The sequence below is a fragment of the Rhinatrema bivittatum genome, chromosome 13 (genome assembly GCF_901001135.1).
Source record: "Rhinatrema bivittatum chromosome 13, aRhiBiv1.1, whole genome shotgun sequence".
Classification (NCBI taxonomy): Eukaryota; Metazoa; Chordata; class Amphibia; order Gymnophiona; family Rhinatrematidae; genus Rhinatrema; species Rhinatrema bivittatum.
In genome coordinates this window covers 69,626,746-69,644,017 of record NC_042627.1, presented here as the reverse complement: position 1 = coordinate 69,644,017, position 17,272 = coordinate 69,626,746, and the positions used below count along the sequence as shown (strand labels likewise).

The 17,272-nt window shown below is 41.2% G+C and overlaps 1 protein-coding gene across 8 annotated transcripts in view; it reads right to left on the bottom strand.

The window, feature by feature from the left end:
• Nucleotides 1-17,272, bottom strand: part of NTRK3 (neurotrophic receptor tyrosine kinase 3) — a 932,433-nt gene that overhangs the window by 562,320 nt on the left and 352,841 nt on the right. For all 8 annotated transcript variants that reach the window (XM_029575291.1, XM_029575284.1, XM_029575285.1 and 5 more), the window contains exon 3: nucleotides 12,365-12,436. In XM_029575291.1, coding sequence (XP_029431151.1) covers nucleotides 12,365-12,436 — 72 coding nt within the window. The remainder of the gene's footprint in view (nucleotides 1-12,364; nucleotides 12,437-17,272) is intronic.

Genomic DNA, 17,272 nt, shown 5'->3' with positions numbered 1-17,272 from the left:
GTTTTACTCAGTGCTACTTCATGTAGAGACACAATACTTACTAACAGCAAGATGTCCTGTCTCTATTGGTGCTTTTCTGATTATTCACTAAAAGGTGAATTTTAAAAGCCCTGTGCACGTAATCACTGGGGGTTGTGCGCGTGGTTGAGTGCATTTTCGAAAGGGCCTGGCCACACACGTAACCCCTGGTACGCAGAAGTGCCGGTCTGTCTGAAAGGGGCGGGCTGGGGTGGGGGGGGCAGCCTGCAGGTTCACTGCTTCTGTTATGTTCAGTGAAGCTAGTGCTAGTGCCTGGGAATTTCTCTCTCTCTGGTCAGTACTGGTCAGACCTATATGAATCAGCCACCAACCTGCCCAACCCTGTGTAATTATTTCCATTTTACCTGTCCTTATTTCTGTGGCCCAGGCAGCACTGGCAGTTTTTGTCTTCAGGTTATGCTCAGTAAGACTCTGTTAATTGTTTTGCATGTCATTAAAGCTGGAGTTGAAGAATTGGCCTCCTCTGTCTGCAAGCACGGTCTGAGTTAAGCTGTCAAAGATGTGCATGGGAAAAGCACAACTAAGACAGAATAAAAGGGAAAAAATGCTTAGTACATCTGCCCCAAGTCGTTCATTTTTTGCCTGATAAGAACAAAACTTTTAACAGTGGTAGTTATTATGTCCATCACTCACCAACTCTCTCTCAACAGAAGGCTGAAGTTTTTGCAGTCACTCTAGCTAACAAATACAGTGTATATAATTGTTATAACAAATCACAAATAGTAGCAATCCACTTGTCCTGCAGAATCAATGAGTGTTATGTGAATAAAAACATATCCCTATGAAGTTAATGACAACAGTAATGCAAGGGACTGTAACATCAACAATAGATCCTTCCACAGCTTGAATGAAGAGCACTGCCTTCTGTTCCCAGTGCCAGACAAAGAGAGTCAATCTTTCCCAGTTAATTACCTATAACAGTCAATCTTCAGTCTTCTCACCAGTTTCCACTATTCAAGACAGTGCTCCATTGAAAGCAAAATGATTTGGGTATGATCTAGGCACTGAAAGTACATTTCAGGACACTTTCCTCAACCTCACCCCCCTCCCCAATAAACAAAAGAGCGATTGTTTGCCTTTAAAAAAAATATATATATATAATCATATCAATTCCAGAATGCCTTTCAACAAAAGTTTAAAGAGCAAATATGACTCAAAGTGCCCATATAACACTGGCAGCTCAAAGAGAGAGTACTCATAGACTTTGTCCTAGCCAGACAGAAAACCACTGCGAGAATTAAGTCGTCTTTACGTATTAAAATACAAATTGTTTTTCCTTTTTGCAAAATATTAAGCCCCCTTCTCCAAGCCACCACAGTGAAGTAATAAACCTATCTGACAGCCTAAATATATTGCCTTCCTTCAGCTGACTCTTGGGTCACTTGTTTGATGTTGGACTGTCCTCGTCACAGCGCGTTCTGGTACTTGCAGCATGACGTCTCTTCCAAAGTTCAGAAACAAAAGTGCTGGAGGTCAACGAGCATCATCAGTGATGCCCTAGCAAAATTTAACTGAAAGTTATTGTTCTCGTAGGTACCATGAAGGCCTGATCATGCCGAGCCGCGCAGCCTGCCTCCGTTCCCTCCGAGGCCGCTCCAAAATTAGAGTGCCCTCGGAGGGAACTTTACTTCCGCGTCCCCCCAACTTCCCTCCCTTCCCCTACCTAACCCACCCCCCGGCCCTACCTAAATCCCCCCCTACCTTTGTTGGGCAAGTTACGCCTGCTTGAAGCAGGCGTAACTTGCGCGCGCCGCCTCGCATCCCCCGGCACAGGCCGCAGTGCCGGGGGACTCGGGACCGCCCTCCTGGCCCACCCTGAACCATCGCCACGCCCCCGCCCCGGACCGCCCCCCTCCCGCCCCTTTTACGAAGCCCTGGGACTTACGCATGTCCCAGGGCTTTGCGTGCACTGGCAGCCTATGCAAAATAGGCGCGCCGGCGCGCGAGTGCCCTGCGCGCATAAATCCGGGAGGATTTACATGCGCAGGGCTTTTAAAATCTAGCCCTCCATGTACATAATGAGCTAAAATAAGATTTCAGCATAACTATTTAATCAATTATATTATATGATACATTCATTCAACATAAACAGGCTTCACCCTATATTTTAGATGACAAAGAAACATTTCTGTGGATTTACTTGAATGAAAATTAGGAGTGTGCAGGGATAATTTTTTTATTTTTTTGTTTATTTTGGGTGGGTTTTATTCTTTGTATTTTGGTTCATTTAATGTTTAGTTCAGTTTGGTTTGTTTACTGAACTGAAATAAACGAAGAGCAGGTAAATCGCAGTGAACATGATGTTTGGAAAGAGTGAATATAATATGTAATTAAATACATTTTATAAAATTGCACCCAGCAGTAACATCTGCATGGACCTGTTACACGCAAACTACTAGCAATTTTCAAAGCGATTTCAGGCATTTTGAAAACCCTGGAGGAAAGTACCCTAGTGCAAGCATGACACATGCAGAAACTTGTGCAAGTAAACTTACGAGCAGACTGAAAATCCTAAATTTGTGTATAAGTCCTATCCCCACCTTAACTCCACCCTCCAGAATGCCTACTATGAATGTAGGTAAACATGTGAGCACAATCAGGTTACGCACATACTTCTACATGCATACCCAGTGGGGCTATTTTCAAAAAGCCATTTTTGGGCATAAAACCAGATTTTATGTGTGTGACTTTGAAAATTGCCTCTAAATTTAAAAAGCAAGAATCCTCAACCCCTGATGCCAAAATATTCAATTTCCCTCCTCCCCAGACCTTCTGCATAAGTCTCCCCCAGAACCATCTTGCTTATTTAGTTATATATTTAAAAAATGTTTAGACCAAATTCTTATCCTTTCTAGGATGCCAAAAGCAGTGTACAAAGATGTAATAAAAATGTAATTAAAAAATTCACATCTCAAGGATCAGAAAATACATCATAATAAAAACAAAATAAAATTTTTAGTAAAAGCAATACTAAAACATAAAACTACAAACATCCTAAACAAAAAAAAAAAAAAACCATATAAAGACAAAAAAAATAGCCCAAATAGTAGAAAACCAGACAAAACCTTAAGGGAAAAGCCAAGTTCAACTCCAACCTGGCATTTATCGATAATTTATTTTTCAACAAAGGGGCCACAATGATAAAAGCTCTTATTAAGGCTGGTTTTCTTCATAACTTTAAAAGTCAGTATCAATAAAAAGACCCTCTTACTAGAGGCATTTTCCTGCTGGGCAACTTGCTTTCAACTTGTTTTTCAAATAGAAAGGGCCATTTCCCTCCAACACGCGAAAAACCAGCATCAAAATGTTAAACCATAGTTGTACATTACTGGGAAGCCAATTGAAAACCAATAACAATGGAGCAGAAGGAGTGCATTTGGGTTGATTCAACAAAGTCATTGCTGTCACATTCTGGACTACTTGAATTTGTGCACTAGTCTTTCAGGGAGACCAACGCACAGACTATTGTAGTAATTCAGATGCAATATTATCAAGCATGAATAACTTTGTAATTTAAAGATTTTAGATCCAATAGTTAGCATGATTTCTGCACCATATGCATTTTTTTTCATGTGGTATAGGCTACCTGAGCTATATAGGTCTTGAAATTGAAAGTGAAGCCAAAAATAGACCCAAGTGATTTCACAGATTTTACTGAGGTGATTTTATCATAATCCCAAGAAACCAGACCGGATGCCAAATGATTGTTTTCAAGGATCTTGGTTTTCTCAATATTCAATACTAGGTTTTTACAGCATAACCAATTTGAAATCATGTTCAGCCCTATCTGAAATTGGAATAAAACTAGGCTAGCATCTTGCCCTGTTGGCATATCTATCTCTCTGGAGAGGGAGAGAGAGAGATAAGAGATATACAGCCATACAGAAAAATGGTGATGGCATCAGAACCCACCAGTGCAATTCTGGAACTAGGACCTGGCAAGGCAGGATAAACTGGGAATCACTCCTGCCCTATTCTAATTCACAAGTTCACATTGATCTGCCAGGAAAGGGTAAGATACCTCTGGGAGCAGTGGGGGCTTATGGGGAAGGTATTACATCTAGCTACCTGGCATTACACCTAGCTAGCATTAGGCTTGCCAGTCAAGTCTCTTCCTCTTATACACTATGTTAAACCCAGTTCTTTGTATCCAAGTTTGATCATCCTGGTTCAATGTAAGGCATTCTCATGTCATGGTTATTGTTGGAATGTAAACCGAAGTGATTGGTAACTTTGTTACTTGAATATCGGTATATAAAAGTGCTAGCTAAATAAATAAATAAATAAATAAATAAATAAATAAATAAGGTGCAGGTGTGTGAGGGATAATATTAATATTTTGAAGACTTTTTTTTTTTACTTTCCATCATGAAAGTCAAACAAGGAAAAATGTCTTTTTTTGTGGTGGGAGGGCAGAAGTTTCATTTTATTTTTAAACTTGTAACATTATTTTATTTTATTAAAAAAAAAAAAGTGAATGTACTTTAAAACTAGAATATACTTTTGAGGAGATGGGAATGGTGTTCCATACTGTGAGTTAATCACAAATCAGAAAGGCCAATCTAGGCAAGCAGTTCAAAGTTATTCTGCTCCACACTGAATTCCTCTTCCTCCCCAAGCAGATTTCATTTGCATATTTAACAACTGGGCAATTAGGAAGCACAGCTGTTTGCCAGGTGTTTTAAGAAAAAAAAGGGGCTTTGAAAGTTTATCTATTTGTTAAATGTTAATGAGGGCCTAAAGTTCAGGTTCCCTACTGCATGCATGCTCTGCGAAGCACCAGGAAAGTTTTTCACCCACTGTCCAGCTTCTTTGCCACTAATGAGACAACTCCTTGTTAAGGAGAATCAAAGCCAGGCTGAGATTTGGAGTCATAAATCTTGCAACTGCTCAGCATGGGACAAAATAACTCACACTTTATTGCTTTCCTTTTCTTCCCCCTCCCCCCCCCCCTTCTTTTATTTCTCTTCCTTTATAGGAGATCAATGGAAGCCTTGTCGTCAGCGTTCAGGCATCGAGGAGCTGCTTCTGTGCTCTGATGATCCATGCTCTAGATCAGTGTTTCTCAGTTCTGGTCATCAAGGGCCACAAACAGGTCTACATTTAAAGGTAAACCATGCTATATGCAAATTAGCCTTGTTCTTAGATCCTATGCATGCAAAAACATCTGATGAATATACATGGCAGACATAATGAACAGTGGACCCCTTTGTGGCCCTCACTGAGAGACCGTGCACTAGATATTTAGAAACCTTTTATGTCACAGGATTTTATTACCCACTGCCCCGTCAGCACAGGAAAATCTGCACACATAGACGTGAACCTTCAAATGCTCATGCATGTGCAAACCTCTCCCCAACTGTGCTCACAGGAAGGCCTCCTCTCCGTCTGGTTAAACTTACACACAAACAGGGCACGCACAGGTAAGTTTCTTGCATATTGAGCAAGCAATTGAAAGGAATTCTGCTAAAACTCTGTTTCACTGCAGAAATTCTTTTAAGAACCTCCCCAAAATGAGGAAAACCCTTTAGTATACCTTTCCCTATCTAAACTGTCAGGCTGTATCATTTTCCTTTTTCAATTTGCTCTGGAAATTCTACAGATATCTTCATTTTCAATGGGAAATAAAACAGTTAAAGGTGAATTTTAGAAGCCAGCCGCACGCCGAATTTAGGGATGCGCGAAGAAGTCCGGCTTATGCCCGCTAGCCATACTTTAAATAGTGCCCCTATACGCATGTAAATGCCGTGGCATGCACATCTCAAAAAGTTTCAAAAGGGGGCAGGGTGTGGGAATAGTTTGGGCGGGGCCATGAGATGCAAGCACCAAGATCCCGTCCGCTATGGATGACGTGCAAGTCATAAAATAAAAGAATTGAGTCATTTCTGAGCGCTTTAAAGAGTCTAGGGTAACTGGGGGGAGTGTACGCTATCAAATAAAAAATGTTGTAATCCATCGATACCAACTAGGCCACCGCAAGGCGTACAATATCGTTTGGTTGTGTTTCCCTTGTCTACCCTTTCTTCCTTTTCATCTCTCCTCGTGCCTCTGGCTCTTGAAGAAGTGAGGGGTGGGTTGTTTGCAGTGCTGCAACCTTTCAACCCTGTTCCTATCACTATCATAAAATATAACAGCAGGCAAAGAGTATCGAGCTCATCCAGCCTGCCTGACCTCTCTCCTGATGTATCACCACAGACTCCAGCTGATTGATTAAACTGCACTGTGAAGAAGATTGTATTGTGAAGTATCTATTCCATATTATTATACTTTTTGTGTTTTGGCCAAACTCAACAGAACAAGATAATCCCATGGTATGAGCATGTCCTGACTGATTTACAAATGCATCATTTATTACTTAGGCACAGAATAGAAGACAACCCTGCATCAACTGGTAATTCAAAGTATGTTTAAAATCTCACAGGAAAAGCTGCCGAGGGCAGAATAGGAGCTTCAGAAATACACTTGGGGGATGACTGGCTTATCAGTCAAATTTACTTCAGATCATAACTCTGCTGTTCCACTTTACTTGACAAAAATTAATGGTAACAAGTGCTAAAGCAGAGCACATAATATGCTGATTAATATTTGAAGTTAAGTGAAGTGTGTCATTCTTGAACATGATCAGTAATGTGGGAATCTGAGAATGAGCTAGTGTGACTTAATATGCAATGGGATCCTACTATGGATCTAGTCTACACTAGGCATAAGTAATTGAAGAGCTAAAATGTGTGTGCCGAGAGAAACTTAAATTTAAGCAGACCTATGATGCTATAACACTTGTACAAACTGTTGCATGGCTGGAAACATCATTGCTGCTTTTAAAAGCGAGATCAGGTTTACTGTTTTAAGTCCTGGACCAATTTCATCAACTTTTACTTACATGTTAGGTGTCAACTAACTGATAATGCCTCTATTATATCATACCTTCCTAAGGAAATATTTTGACTTAGCTAATTCAAAAATTCAGCTTTGCTTAAATGCTACCCAATGCCTTAAATTTTACAATACCTTTGAAGGATTAAAAGTCCACCCTAAGATTCATGCACCACATACATAATCTTCTATGATTATGACCTCATAACTGTGTGTTGCACTGGTTTTCTATTGCAATATATATATATATATACTGGTCATTAAAAAAAACCCCAACATTGTGATTATTCAGTGCTTATGTCTACTTTATATTTTATATTTAAATATGCAATACCGGCGCAACACATAGTTATGAGGTCATAGTTTTAGAAGATTATGTATGCGGTGTATGAATCTTAAGGTGGAGTTTTAGTCTTTTGAAGGCAGCGTATGTTTTGATATCTCTCACACACACATTGGAGATCAATATAAGTAAATTATATCATTGCTTATCTTCAAAAGAAGAAAATAACTTTAAAATAAAATATTTTTTGCAACTTTTCCTTCTTGGTTCCAAGTACCATTCTGCTCTCTAATCAATGTACAGAATCCCATAAAGGTGTCTTAATGGATCTCAGCCTTCTGGTCAGGATTGACAAGAGCTTAGAGCACCACTAGAAATTGTTCTATCACTGTGCGCCAAGATATGAGTTATGAGGCTTATAAATTCTTAGGGTATATAGCTCTATAGTTTAGCACTGTACACCAGTGAGTAACATTTCAACCTGATCAACCTTTTGAGTCAGCTACTATAAAAGGAAATGCATTGTAGAGAAACTGCCATAAAGCTTGGGCATATATTATCTACTTCTTCATCACTAACACTTAAAAACAAGTGACTACAAATGGAACATGATTAAATATGTCCACCTAAAATAATTGTTGAACTTTACCATAAAACACTGGCTAACAATGCAGGTCATCCATGTAGGTAAATAGGGAGAACATGTTCCTTAACATAATCAATGAAATATTTTCAAAATCCCTGCAGGCTTGCAGGACACTTTGCACCCACGGACAGGAAAACTTCCCATGGAGTTTTCCTGTCAAGAATCTGCTGATTGTGTATTTCAGGTCTGCAGGGCACATGTGGAGATTGGAAACTCAAAGTTCTGTATGTTCTTTAATTCGGCCAAAATTCCCCCTTAAAAGTACGTGCATTAAAGACTGAGCAATTTCTAAAAGCCAGTTTTCTACTGGTACTGCAAGCACATGATTACCCACATAACACCTTTGGAAATTGAACCGCATGGTATTTTGTGATATTTGTTCCTGGGTTTTGTGATATTTCTTCCCAGGTTTCAGAATCGTATGTGGAAGTGAGGGTAGAAATTCTGGATATTACTAAATTGGTGAGGGTGGGGTTTTGTTTTTTTTATAAATCATAGACAATTCCTCTTTTAGATGAGTCAGCTTATCTATTGCAGAGGTCTGAAGGTAAATGGGGCAAGCCCTAAGCTTCCAGAGAGTGAGCCTTAGGACTAAAACACCTTACTTGTTGCACTGAATAAAAGTCATTTTGCCAATATGGGTTCACAAAAATACAAGTCATGCTCATAGATACATTTTAGCACAATAAATTTCTGTTCAGTGTAGCAACAGTTGTTTTACTTCTAAGACATACTGGGCTACATCCTATTGAGGAAGGATGGAGATGACAGATAAAGGGAGAGAAGTAACTCTATGTAAAAACAATATCCAAGCAACTGAACTAGAGGAGGCACTGGGGAAGGAAGAGGCAGCACTGCTGGCAGTCTTAAGACCATGGCGTCTCCATTTATGCCAGTGAGGTCCTACAGGCCTCCAGATCAGAAGAACTGGAAATAGATCTAGCCAAAGACATTTAGGTAGTGGGAAGGAAGGGGGAGGTTTAGCTCATTGGAGATTTGAACCTGCCAGATGTGGATTGGAGTAGGCCTGCTGCAGAAACTTGTAAGAAGTAGAGAGACTGTGGATGCCCTTCAAGGGGATATGCTCAGACAAATGGTGATGCAAGCCATAAGGGGAGGAGCAATACTGGATCTGCTACTCACAAACTGAGACATTCCCTCTAATTTCAGGGTGGGTCCCCACTTCAGCATCAACCATCAGTTGGTATGGTCGCATTAAGATCCTGGATTTCAAAAATACAGATTTTGGGAAAAATGGGGACATACAATGAGGTGAAGTGGCATAACAGTTAAGCAAATTGAAAGGGGTTATAATAAAGGCAATAAATCTTTATGTAAGAAAAGGAAATAAAAGATAGAGGAAAAGGAAACTGATCTGGATCTCCAAGAAAACTAAGGGCAAAACCGGTGGCATTCAAATAGTACATAGGAAGTCAAAAAGAGGAACACAGTGAAGAGCAGCTGGAGAAGCTGAAAGAGACGAGGAAAGAAATCCGGATAGGAAATACTCATCTGGAACAAAGGATCACCATAGAGGTAAAGCAAGGGAACATAACTATTTTCAGATATATCAGGGAAAGGTGGAAGGCCAGAGGTGGCATTCACAAAGAAGGAAGAAAGCCCGACGTGATCATGTTTCATACTCCACCGCATCCACACTGCTTCAGGGGCATCGGTTGACGACGTTACGTCATGGAGACCTAAGTGAACAGCCATATGAACTATCTGGCAGCTTTCTTTGGAATGAGGCCCCTGAAGCAGTGTGGATGTGGGGCATGAAACATGATCATGTCAGGCTTTTTTTTTCCTTCTTTGGGGATTGTTATTTAGACTCTATTTCAAGTGTGGATTTTCTGTAAATGCTGGAATTATCGACTGGAAACACAGGTTTGCTCTTGAAGATGTCAGAAAAGGGAAGTAATGTTTGGTTTTACATGCAATTTAAAACAACAAAAATTTGGAATTATTAAAACATGAAAAGGCTGGTCCTATGATTATAGCACCTCTAGCGAAAAAAAGCTGGAAGTTTTTCAGCTACTTGCTTAAACTTGGTTAGCCATTGGCTAGCAGTATGATGGTCCTCGCTTATACCTTTCAATGATTGCTTAAAAATGGTTTCCATGAGAGGATAAAAGAAATTTAGCGATGAGTTGATGCTCTGCTTTTTTGGTTTCTATATTTGCATTCTGCGGTTTAACTCTATTTTCTTGTGGTACCTAAATGTAATTCACATTGAGCTACCAATGAAAAGGAGTGAGCTAAATACCCAATAAATAAAATAAATAAATGGTGGGAATGCTGTTTTCTGTGCTTAGAGACAGTAACTTTTAAACATGCACGTGGGTGCACATGTATATGTGTTTGCTGGCTCGCATCCAGAAACACGCCCATTTTATAACATAAACATATATATTCATTAGAGATGTGAATCGTGTGCCCGATCGTCTTAACGATCGGGTTCGGCTAGAGGGGGGGGAAAATCTGATCTGGGGTGATGTGAATCAGAATTGGTTCAGATTCACATCGTTTGTTTTTTTTAGTGAGGCCCGACCCTTTAAAATTAACCCCTTACCTTCCCCCACCCTCCCGAACCCCCCCAAAACTTTTTACGATTATCTGGTGGTCCAGTGGGGGTGCGGGGACCGATCTCCCGCTCTCGGGCCAACGACGCCATTTTGGCTGCCACTCAAAAATGGCGCCGATGGCCCAATAAAAAAAACCCCCACCCGACCCTTTAAAAATGACCCCTTAGCTTCCCCCACCCTCCCGAGCCCCCCCCAAAACATTTTAAAATTACCTGGTGGTCTAGTGGTGGTCCCAGGAGCGATCTCCCGTCCTCGGGCCGTCAGCTGCCACTCATAAAGATGGCGCCGATGGCCCTTTGCCCTTACCATATGACAGGGTATCCGTGCCATTGGCCGGCTCCTGTCACATGGTACGAGCACTGGATGGCCGGCGCCATCTTTAAAGATGGCGGTGGCCATCTTTACGACGGCGGCGGCCATCTTTAAAGATGGCGCCGGCCAGCCAGTGCTCCTACCATGTGAAAGGGGCCGGCTAATGGCACGGATACCCTGTCATATGGTAAGGGCAAAGGGCCATCGGCGCCATCTTTATGAGTGGCAGCCGACGGCCTGAGAACGGGAGATCACTCCCGGGACCACCACTAGACCACCAGGTAATTTTAAAATGTTTTGGGGTGGGATCGGGAGGGTGGGGGAAGCTAAGGGGTCGTTTTTAAAGGGTCGGGTGGGGGTTATTTTTATCGGGCTATCAGCGCCATTTTTGAGTGGCAGCCAAAATGGCGCCGATGGACCGAGAGCGGGAGATCGGTCCACGCGCCCCCACTGGACCACCAGGTACTCGTAAAAAGTTTTGGGGGGGTTCGGGAGGGTGGGAGAAGGTAAGGGATTCGTTTTATAGGGTCGGGGTGGGTTTAGGGGTTGTTTTGGTGTGCCGGTTTTCCCCACCCTCCCCCTCCCCCGATTTACAATTTTTCATGATAAATCGGGGGAATTTCTATTGTATCGCGACTCTGAACGATTTTTGACGATTTAAAATATATCTGACGATTTTTTTTAAATCGTCAAAAAACGATTCACATCCCTAATATGCATACATGTTATAAAATAGCCTGCTGAGCTGGCATGCTAACATTTAACACTGGGAGGAGACATTGCCCCTGGGTCCTCTGTCCAACATATAGTGCCTCCATTCAAACCACCCACCACATAAAGATTCCACTGTGACTCAATCATACCATGTTCCCCATCAATATAATGCTCAAGAGGCCACCCCATTTGTAGTTCTCAAGGGGTTGCCATGCCTTGATGTCCCCTCCATCCCTTGCACACAATATTCAAGATGCCATTGTGCCCTGATCAATCCTACTAATCCCCATACAATTGAGTCCATCACCTCCTGATACACAAGAGGCCACTGTTCCCCAGTAAGCCTCCCCCCCCCCACTACCACCACCACAAACACACACACAATGCTCAAGGGACCACCATGCATGATCACCCCCCCCACACACACACACACACACACACACACATCCTTCCATACAACAATGCTCAAGGAGTCACTGTGCCTTTATCACACCCCCCACTTCTGGCTTTGCCCTCCACCCCCGCAAGATCGATGGTCTGTCATGTCCTAATCCCTACTGCCCCCTTTCTTCCCACTACCAAGTGCCCCTCTGCATAACCCTTTTATTGATGCTAAAAGTAGACAGTGGCAGGAGAAAACATGACTCCCTGCTGCCCTGCTGCTGTCGACTTCCAAATGTCACCAGATGACCTCTCGTATTCCTTTGCCCTGCACACATACTTTCAGGAATGACAGTGAAAGATCTTTAAAGTGTTGGTAGCAGGGACATTTGGGTTATGTTGTAAAGTTCTATATGTCGTAGCCATCATCGGTAACACAATGACATAAAGATCCCAGATCAATCTTCCACAGGTACAAAACTCTTAAGAAATACTGGAGAAACGATAGGCAGGCACGTATTGTTCACTTACATTACATGGAGGTGAGGATTCTTTGCAAATGCTCGTGGCTGAATGTTTCTAAGTCCTGAGTTCTTGATTGCTCTGGAAAAAAAAAAAAAAAAAAAGCAATGAAGATAAGTATACACAATGTGAAAGCACAGGATATTTCCAGAGTTAGTTAGACTCTCCGATGAGGTGATACAGAAGAAATATTTGTTCAAATGTGGTACACATCCCTATGTGCAGTGCAGCAGTGCGGCAATAGCGCCCAGGAAGAGTGATCTGGTGCTTAGAACAGTGGGCTGAGATCTAAGGAAGCCAGGATTCAAATCCCGCTTATCCTACTGATACTCCTTGCCACCTTGGGCAAGTAACTTTCTCTCCCATTGCCTTGGGTTCTGGTACCCACTTAAACTTTAAGCTCTTTGGGAACAAGGACGTTTGCCTCAATACTTATTACCATCATACAGTGCAGTGTACATCAAGTAATCTTATAAATATAAGTATCATTCTATTAATATTATTATTCTGTCATTAGACCATGCTTCCATCTTCTTAAGATGAGTTTAAAAAAGGTTTGCACCAATTTGTAGAGGAGAGGTCCATTAAGAATTATTAAGTGAGCAACAGGGAAGGGATTTCCCCATTCGGAGATATTGGGTACTTCCAAGTGTCCCAAATTGGTCACTGCCAATGACAGACTGCTGGGCCTAACAAATCATTGGTCTGTTCAGAATGGCACTTCTTGTGTTCTTATAAAACAGGAGCTCTCAGAAACATTAATACTAGAAACAAAGAAATAGACAAGACATCCAATAAAGCTGATAGAGTCCATGCAGTCTGCCCATTCACATCTCCTGCTCAATTTATAGTTCCTTCCTCTCCCCCTCAGAGATCTTCTGTACTTGCCCCATACTCTCTTGAATTCCAATACTGTCATTGTCTCCACTACTTCCACTAGGAGGCTGTTCCATGCCTTCATCATTGAGTAAAAATATTTTCTTATATTATTCCAGTGACTCCCTCTTTCCCTCTTCCCCTCATCCTATGATCCCTCGTTCTAGAGCCTCCTTATGTTGAAATAGGCTGGCCTCCTGTACATTTATTCCTTGGAGGTATTTAAATGTCTCTGGCATATCTTTCCTTTTCCTCCTTTCCTCCAGATAAATGTGTTTAAATCTTTAAGACTGTCCCCATGTGTTTTATGATGAAGTGTTTTGACAATTGACCATTTTAGAAGCTGTTCTCTGGACCTAATCTACGGTTTATATCCTTTTTGAAGAAGTGGTATCTAGATCTTTACACAATACACCAAATGAGGTTCACCAGAGACTAAAAGGAGGTGATAATGTATCTGTATAAGATGCTGGCTATTTCTTTTCCCACACACCCATGATTCTTCCAGTTTTAGCTGTTGCCTTCTCTATCTGTTGGGCCACATTACGATCATAATATCTGACCATGCCTAGATCCTGCTTCTGTATTGCACACAGAAGACCTTCACCCCTAAACTGTATTGCTCCCTTGGGATTTTGCAACTCAAATTTTTACCATTACTTCTTAGTTGCCGGTCTCCAAACCATCCCTCAAGCTTCACTAGATCCCTCCTTATGTTTTCTACACCTTCCTTGGTATGCATTTATTGCAGATTTGCTGTCATACACAAAAAGGTAAACATTTCCCCGATAGCACTTCCATAGTACTGTTAATAAAAATGTTGAGCAGAACAGAACCAAGGGCAGATTTCTGCAGCACGCCATTGGTAACCCTACTTTCTTCAGAATGAACTCCATTATCCTTTGTCATCTTCTACTCATCAAGTTTCTAACACAGTAAGTCACCGTACCTAGGAGAATCAGTTTGTTTATAAATTGCTTATGCAGAACCCTGCAAAAGACCTTGCTAAAATCAAAGTAAACTACATCTAGTGCTGCCCCTTGATGTAACTCTCTGGTCACCCAGTAAAAGAAATTGAGATGTCTGAAAACCATGCTGCCTTAGATCCTGTAATCCAATGGATTCCAGAAACTGCACTATTTGTTTTAGCAATGCTTCCATTAATTTACTCGCTACGGAGGTCACACTAACTGGCCTGTGGTTCCCAGAATCTTCCTTACTCCCACTTTCGTGAAGAGGAACAGTCCTGTGGAGCAGCTCTCGACTCTAGTGACGTATTGAAACAGTCAGACAGTGGAGCTGCCAGAATTTCTCTGTTCCCTTAATACCATTGGATGTTGGTAAGAATAGTCAGTCTGTTTGTGCTCCATGTTATAATGCTTTCATCCAGCTGAAGAGGTACCGGTATGTCATATTTCTGTTTAGTAGCATTTTTCCCATGTATTGTGGTTCTAATATTGAAATACTGTTTTCCTCTTATTTGTAGCGTTCACTATTAATGGTGCCATCCCTCCCGACTCAACCTTCAGGCGAAACACAGGGTTCGTGCCGGGGGACCTTGGCGAGAGACTGTTAACCTTGTTTGTATGTACATAATGAGCTGCCTATATAATAAATTGAATAAAAAATGACAGAGAGGAGCAACTGGGATGTGGAGTGGCTCTTTATGTCTGGGATGGCATAGAGTCCAACAGGATAAACATTCTGCATGAGACTAAATGCACAATTGAATCTTTATGGGTAGAAATCCCTTGTGTGTTGAAGAAGACTATAGTGATAGGGTATACTACCGTCCACCTGGTGAAGATGGTGAGACTGATAGTGAAATGCTAAGAGAAATTAGGGAAGCTAACCAAATTGGTAGTGCAGTAATAATGGGAGATTTCAATTACCACAATATTAACTGGGTAAATGTATCATCGGAACATGCTAGAGAGATAAAATTCCTGGATGGAATAAATGACAGTTTTATGGAGCAATTGGTTCAGGAACCAACGAGAGAGGGAGCAATTTTAGATCTAATTCTCAGTGGAGCACAGGATTTGGCGAGAGAGGTAACGGTGGTGGTACAGCTTGACAATAGTGATCATAATATGATCAAATTTGAATTAATGACTGGAAGGGGGACAGTAAGCAAATCCACAGCTCTAGTGCTAAACTTTCAAAAGGGAAACTTTGATAAAATGAGAAAAATAGTTAGAATAAAACTGAAAGGAGCAGCTACAGAGGTAAAAAGTGCACAACTGGTGTGGACATTGTTAAAAAATACCATCCTAGAAGCACAGTCCAGATGTATTCCACACATTAAGAAAGGTGGAAGGAAGGCAAAACGATTACCGGCATGGTTAAAAGGTGAGGTGAAAGAGGCTATTTTAGCCAAAAGATCTTCATTCAAAAATTGGAAGAAGGATTCAACAGAAGAAAATAGGATAAAGCATAAGCGTTGGCAAGTTAAATGTAAGACATTGATAAGACAGGCTAAGAGAGAATTTGATAAGAAGTTGGCCATAGAAGCAAAAACTCACAGTAAAAACATTTTAAAATATATCCACAGCAGAAAGCCTGTGAGGGAGTCAGCTGAACTGTTAGATGATTGAGGGGTTAAAGGAGCACTTAAAGATAAGGCCATCATGGAAAGATTAAACAATTTCTTTGCTTCGGTGTTTACTGAAGAGGATGTTGGGGGGATATCCGTTCCAGAGAAGGTTTTCATGGGAAACGATTCAGATGCACTAAACCAAATCATGGTGAACCTAGAAGATGTGGTAGGCCTGATTGACAAACTGACAAATTTCAGATCTGTTAGTAAAAATTTGTAACCTATCATTAAAATCATCCATTGTACCTGAAGACTGGAGAGTGGCTAATGTAACCCCAATATTTTAAAAGGGCTCCAGAGGCGATCTGGGAAACTACAGACCAGTTAGCCTGACTTCAGTGCCAGGAAAAATAGTGGAAATTGTTCTAAAGATCAAGATCACAGAACATATAGAAAGACATGGTTTAATGGAACAAAGTCAGCATGGCTTTACTCAAGGCAAGTCTTGCCTCACAAATCTGCTTCACTTTTTTGAAGGGGTTAATAAACATGTGGATAAAGGTGAACCGGTAGATGTAGTGTATTTGGATTTTAGAAGGCATTTGACAAAGTACCTCATGAGAGGCTTCTAGGAAAAGTAAAAAGTAATGGGATAGGTGGTAATGCCCTTTTGTCGATTACAAACTGGTTAAAAGACAGGAAACAGAGAGTAGAATTAAATGGACAATTTTCTCAGTGGAGGGGGGTAGACAGTGGAGTACCTCAGGAATCTGTTCTGGGACCTGTGCTTTTCAATATATTTATAAACGATGTGGAAAGGAATACGACGAGTGAGGAAATCAAATTTGGAGATAACACAAAATTATTCAGAGTAGTTAAATCACAAGCGGATTGTGATAAATTGCAGGAGGACCTTGTGAGACTGGAAAATTGGGCATCCAAATGGCAGATGAAATTTAATGTGGATAAGTGCAAGGTGCTGCATATAGGGAAAAATAACCCATGCTATAGTTACACAATGTTAGGTTCCATATTAGGAGCTACCACCCAGGAAAGAGATCTAGGCATCATAGTGGATAATACAATGAAATCATCGGTTCAGTGTGCTGCAGCAGTCAAAAAAGCAAACAGAATGTTAGGAATTATTAGAAAGGGAATGGTGAATAAAACGGAAAATGTCATAATGCCTCTATATCGCTCCATGGTGAGACAGCACCTTGAATACTGTGTACAATTCTGGTCGCTGCATCTTAAAAAAGATACACGGTAGTTGTGATGGAGAAGATACAGAGAAGGGCGACCAAAATGATAAAGGGGAATGGAACAACTCCCCTATGAGGAAAGACTAAAGAGGTTAAGGATATTAAGCTTGGAGAGGGGGGGAATGATAGAGGTGTTTAACATCTTGAGAGGACTAAAATGGGTAATGTGAATCAGTTATTTACTCTTTCAGATAATAGAAGGACTAGGGGGCACTCTATGAAGTTAGCATGGGGCACATT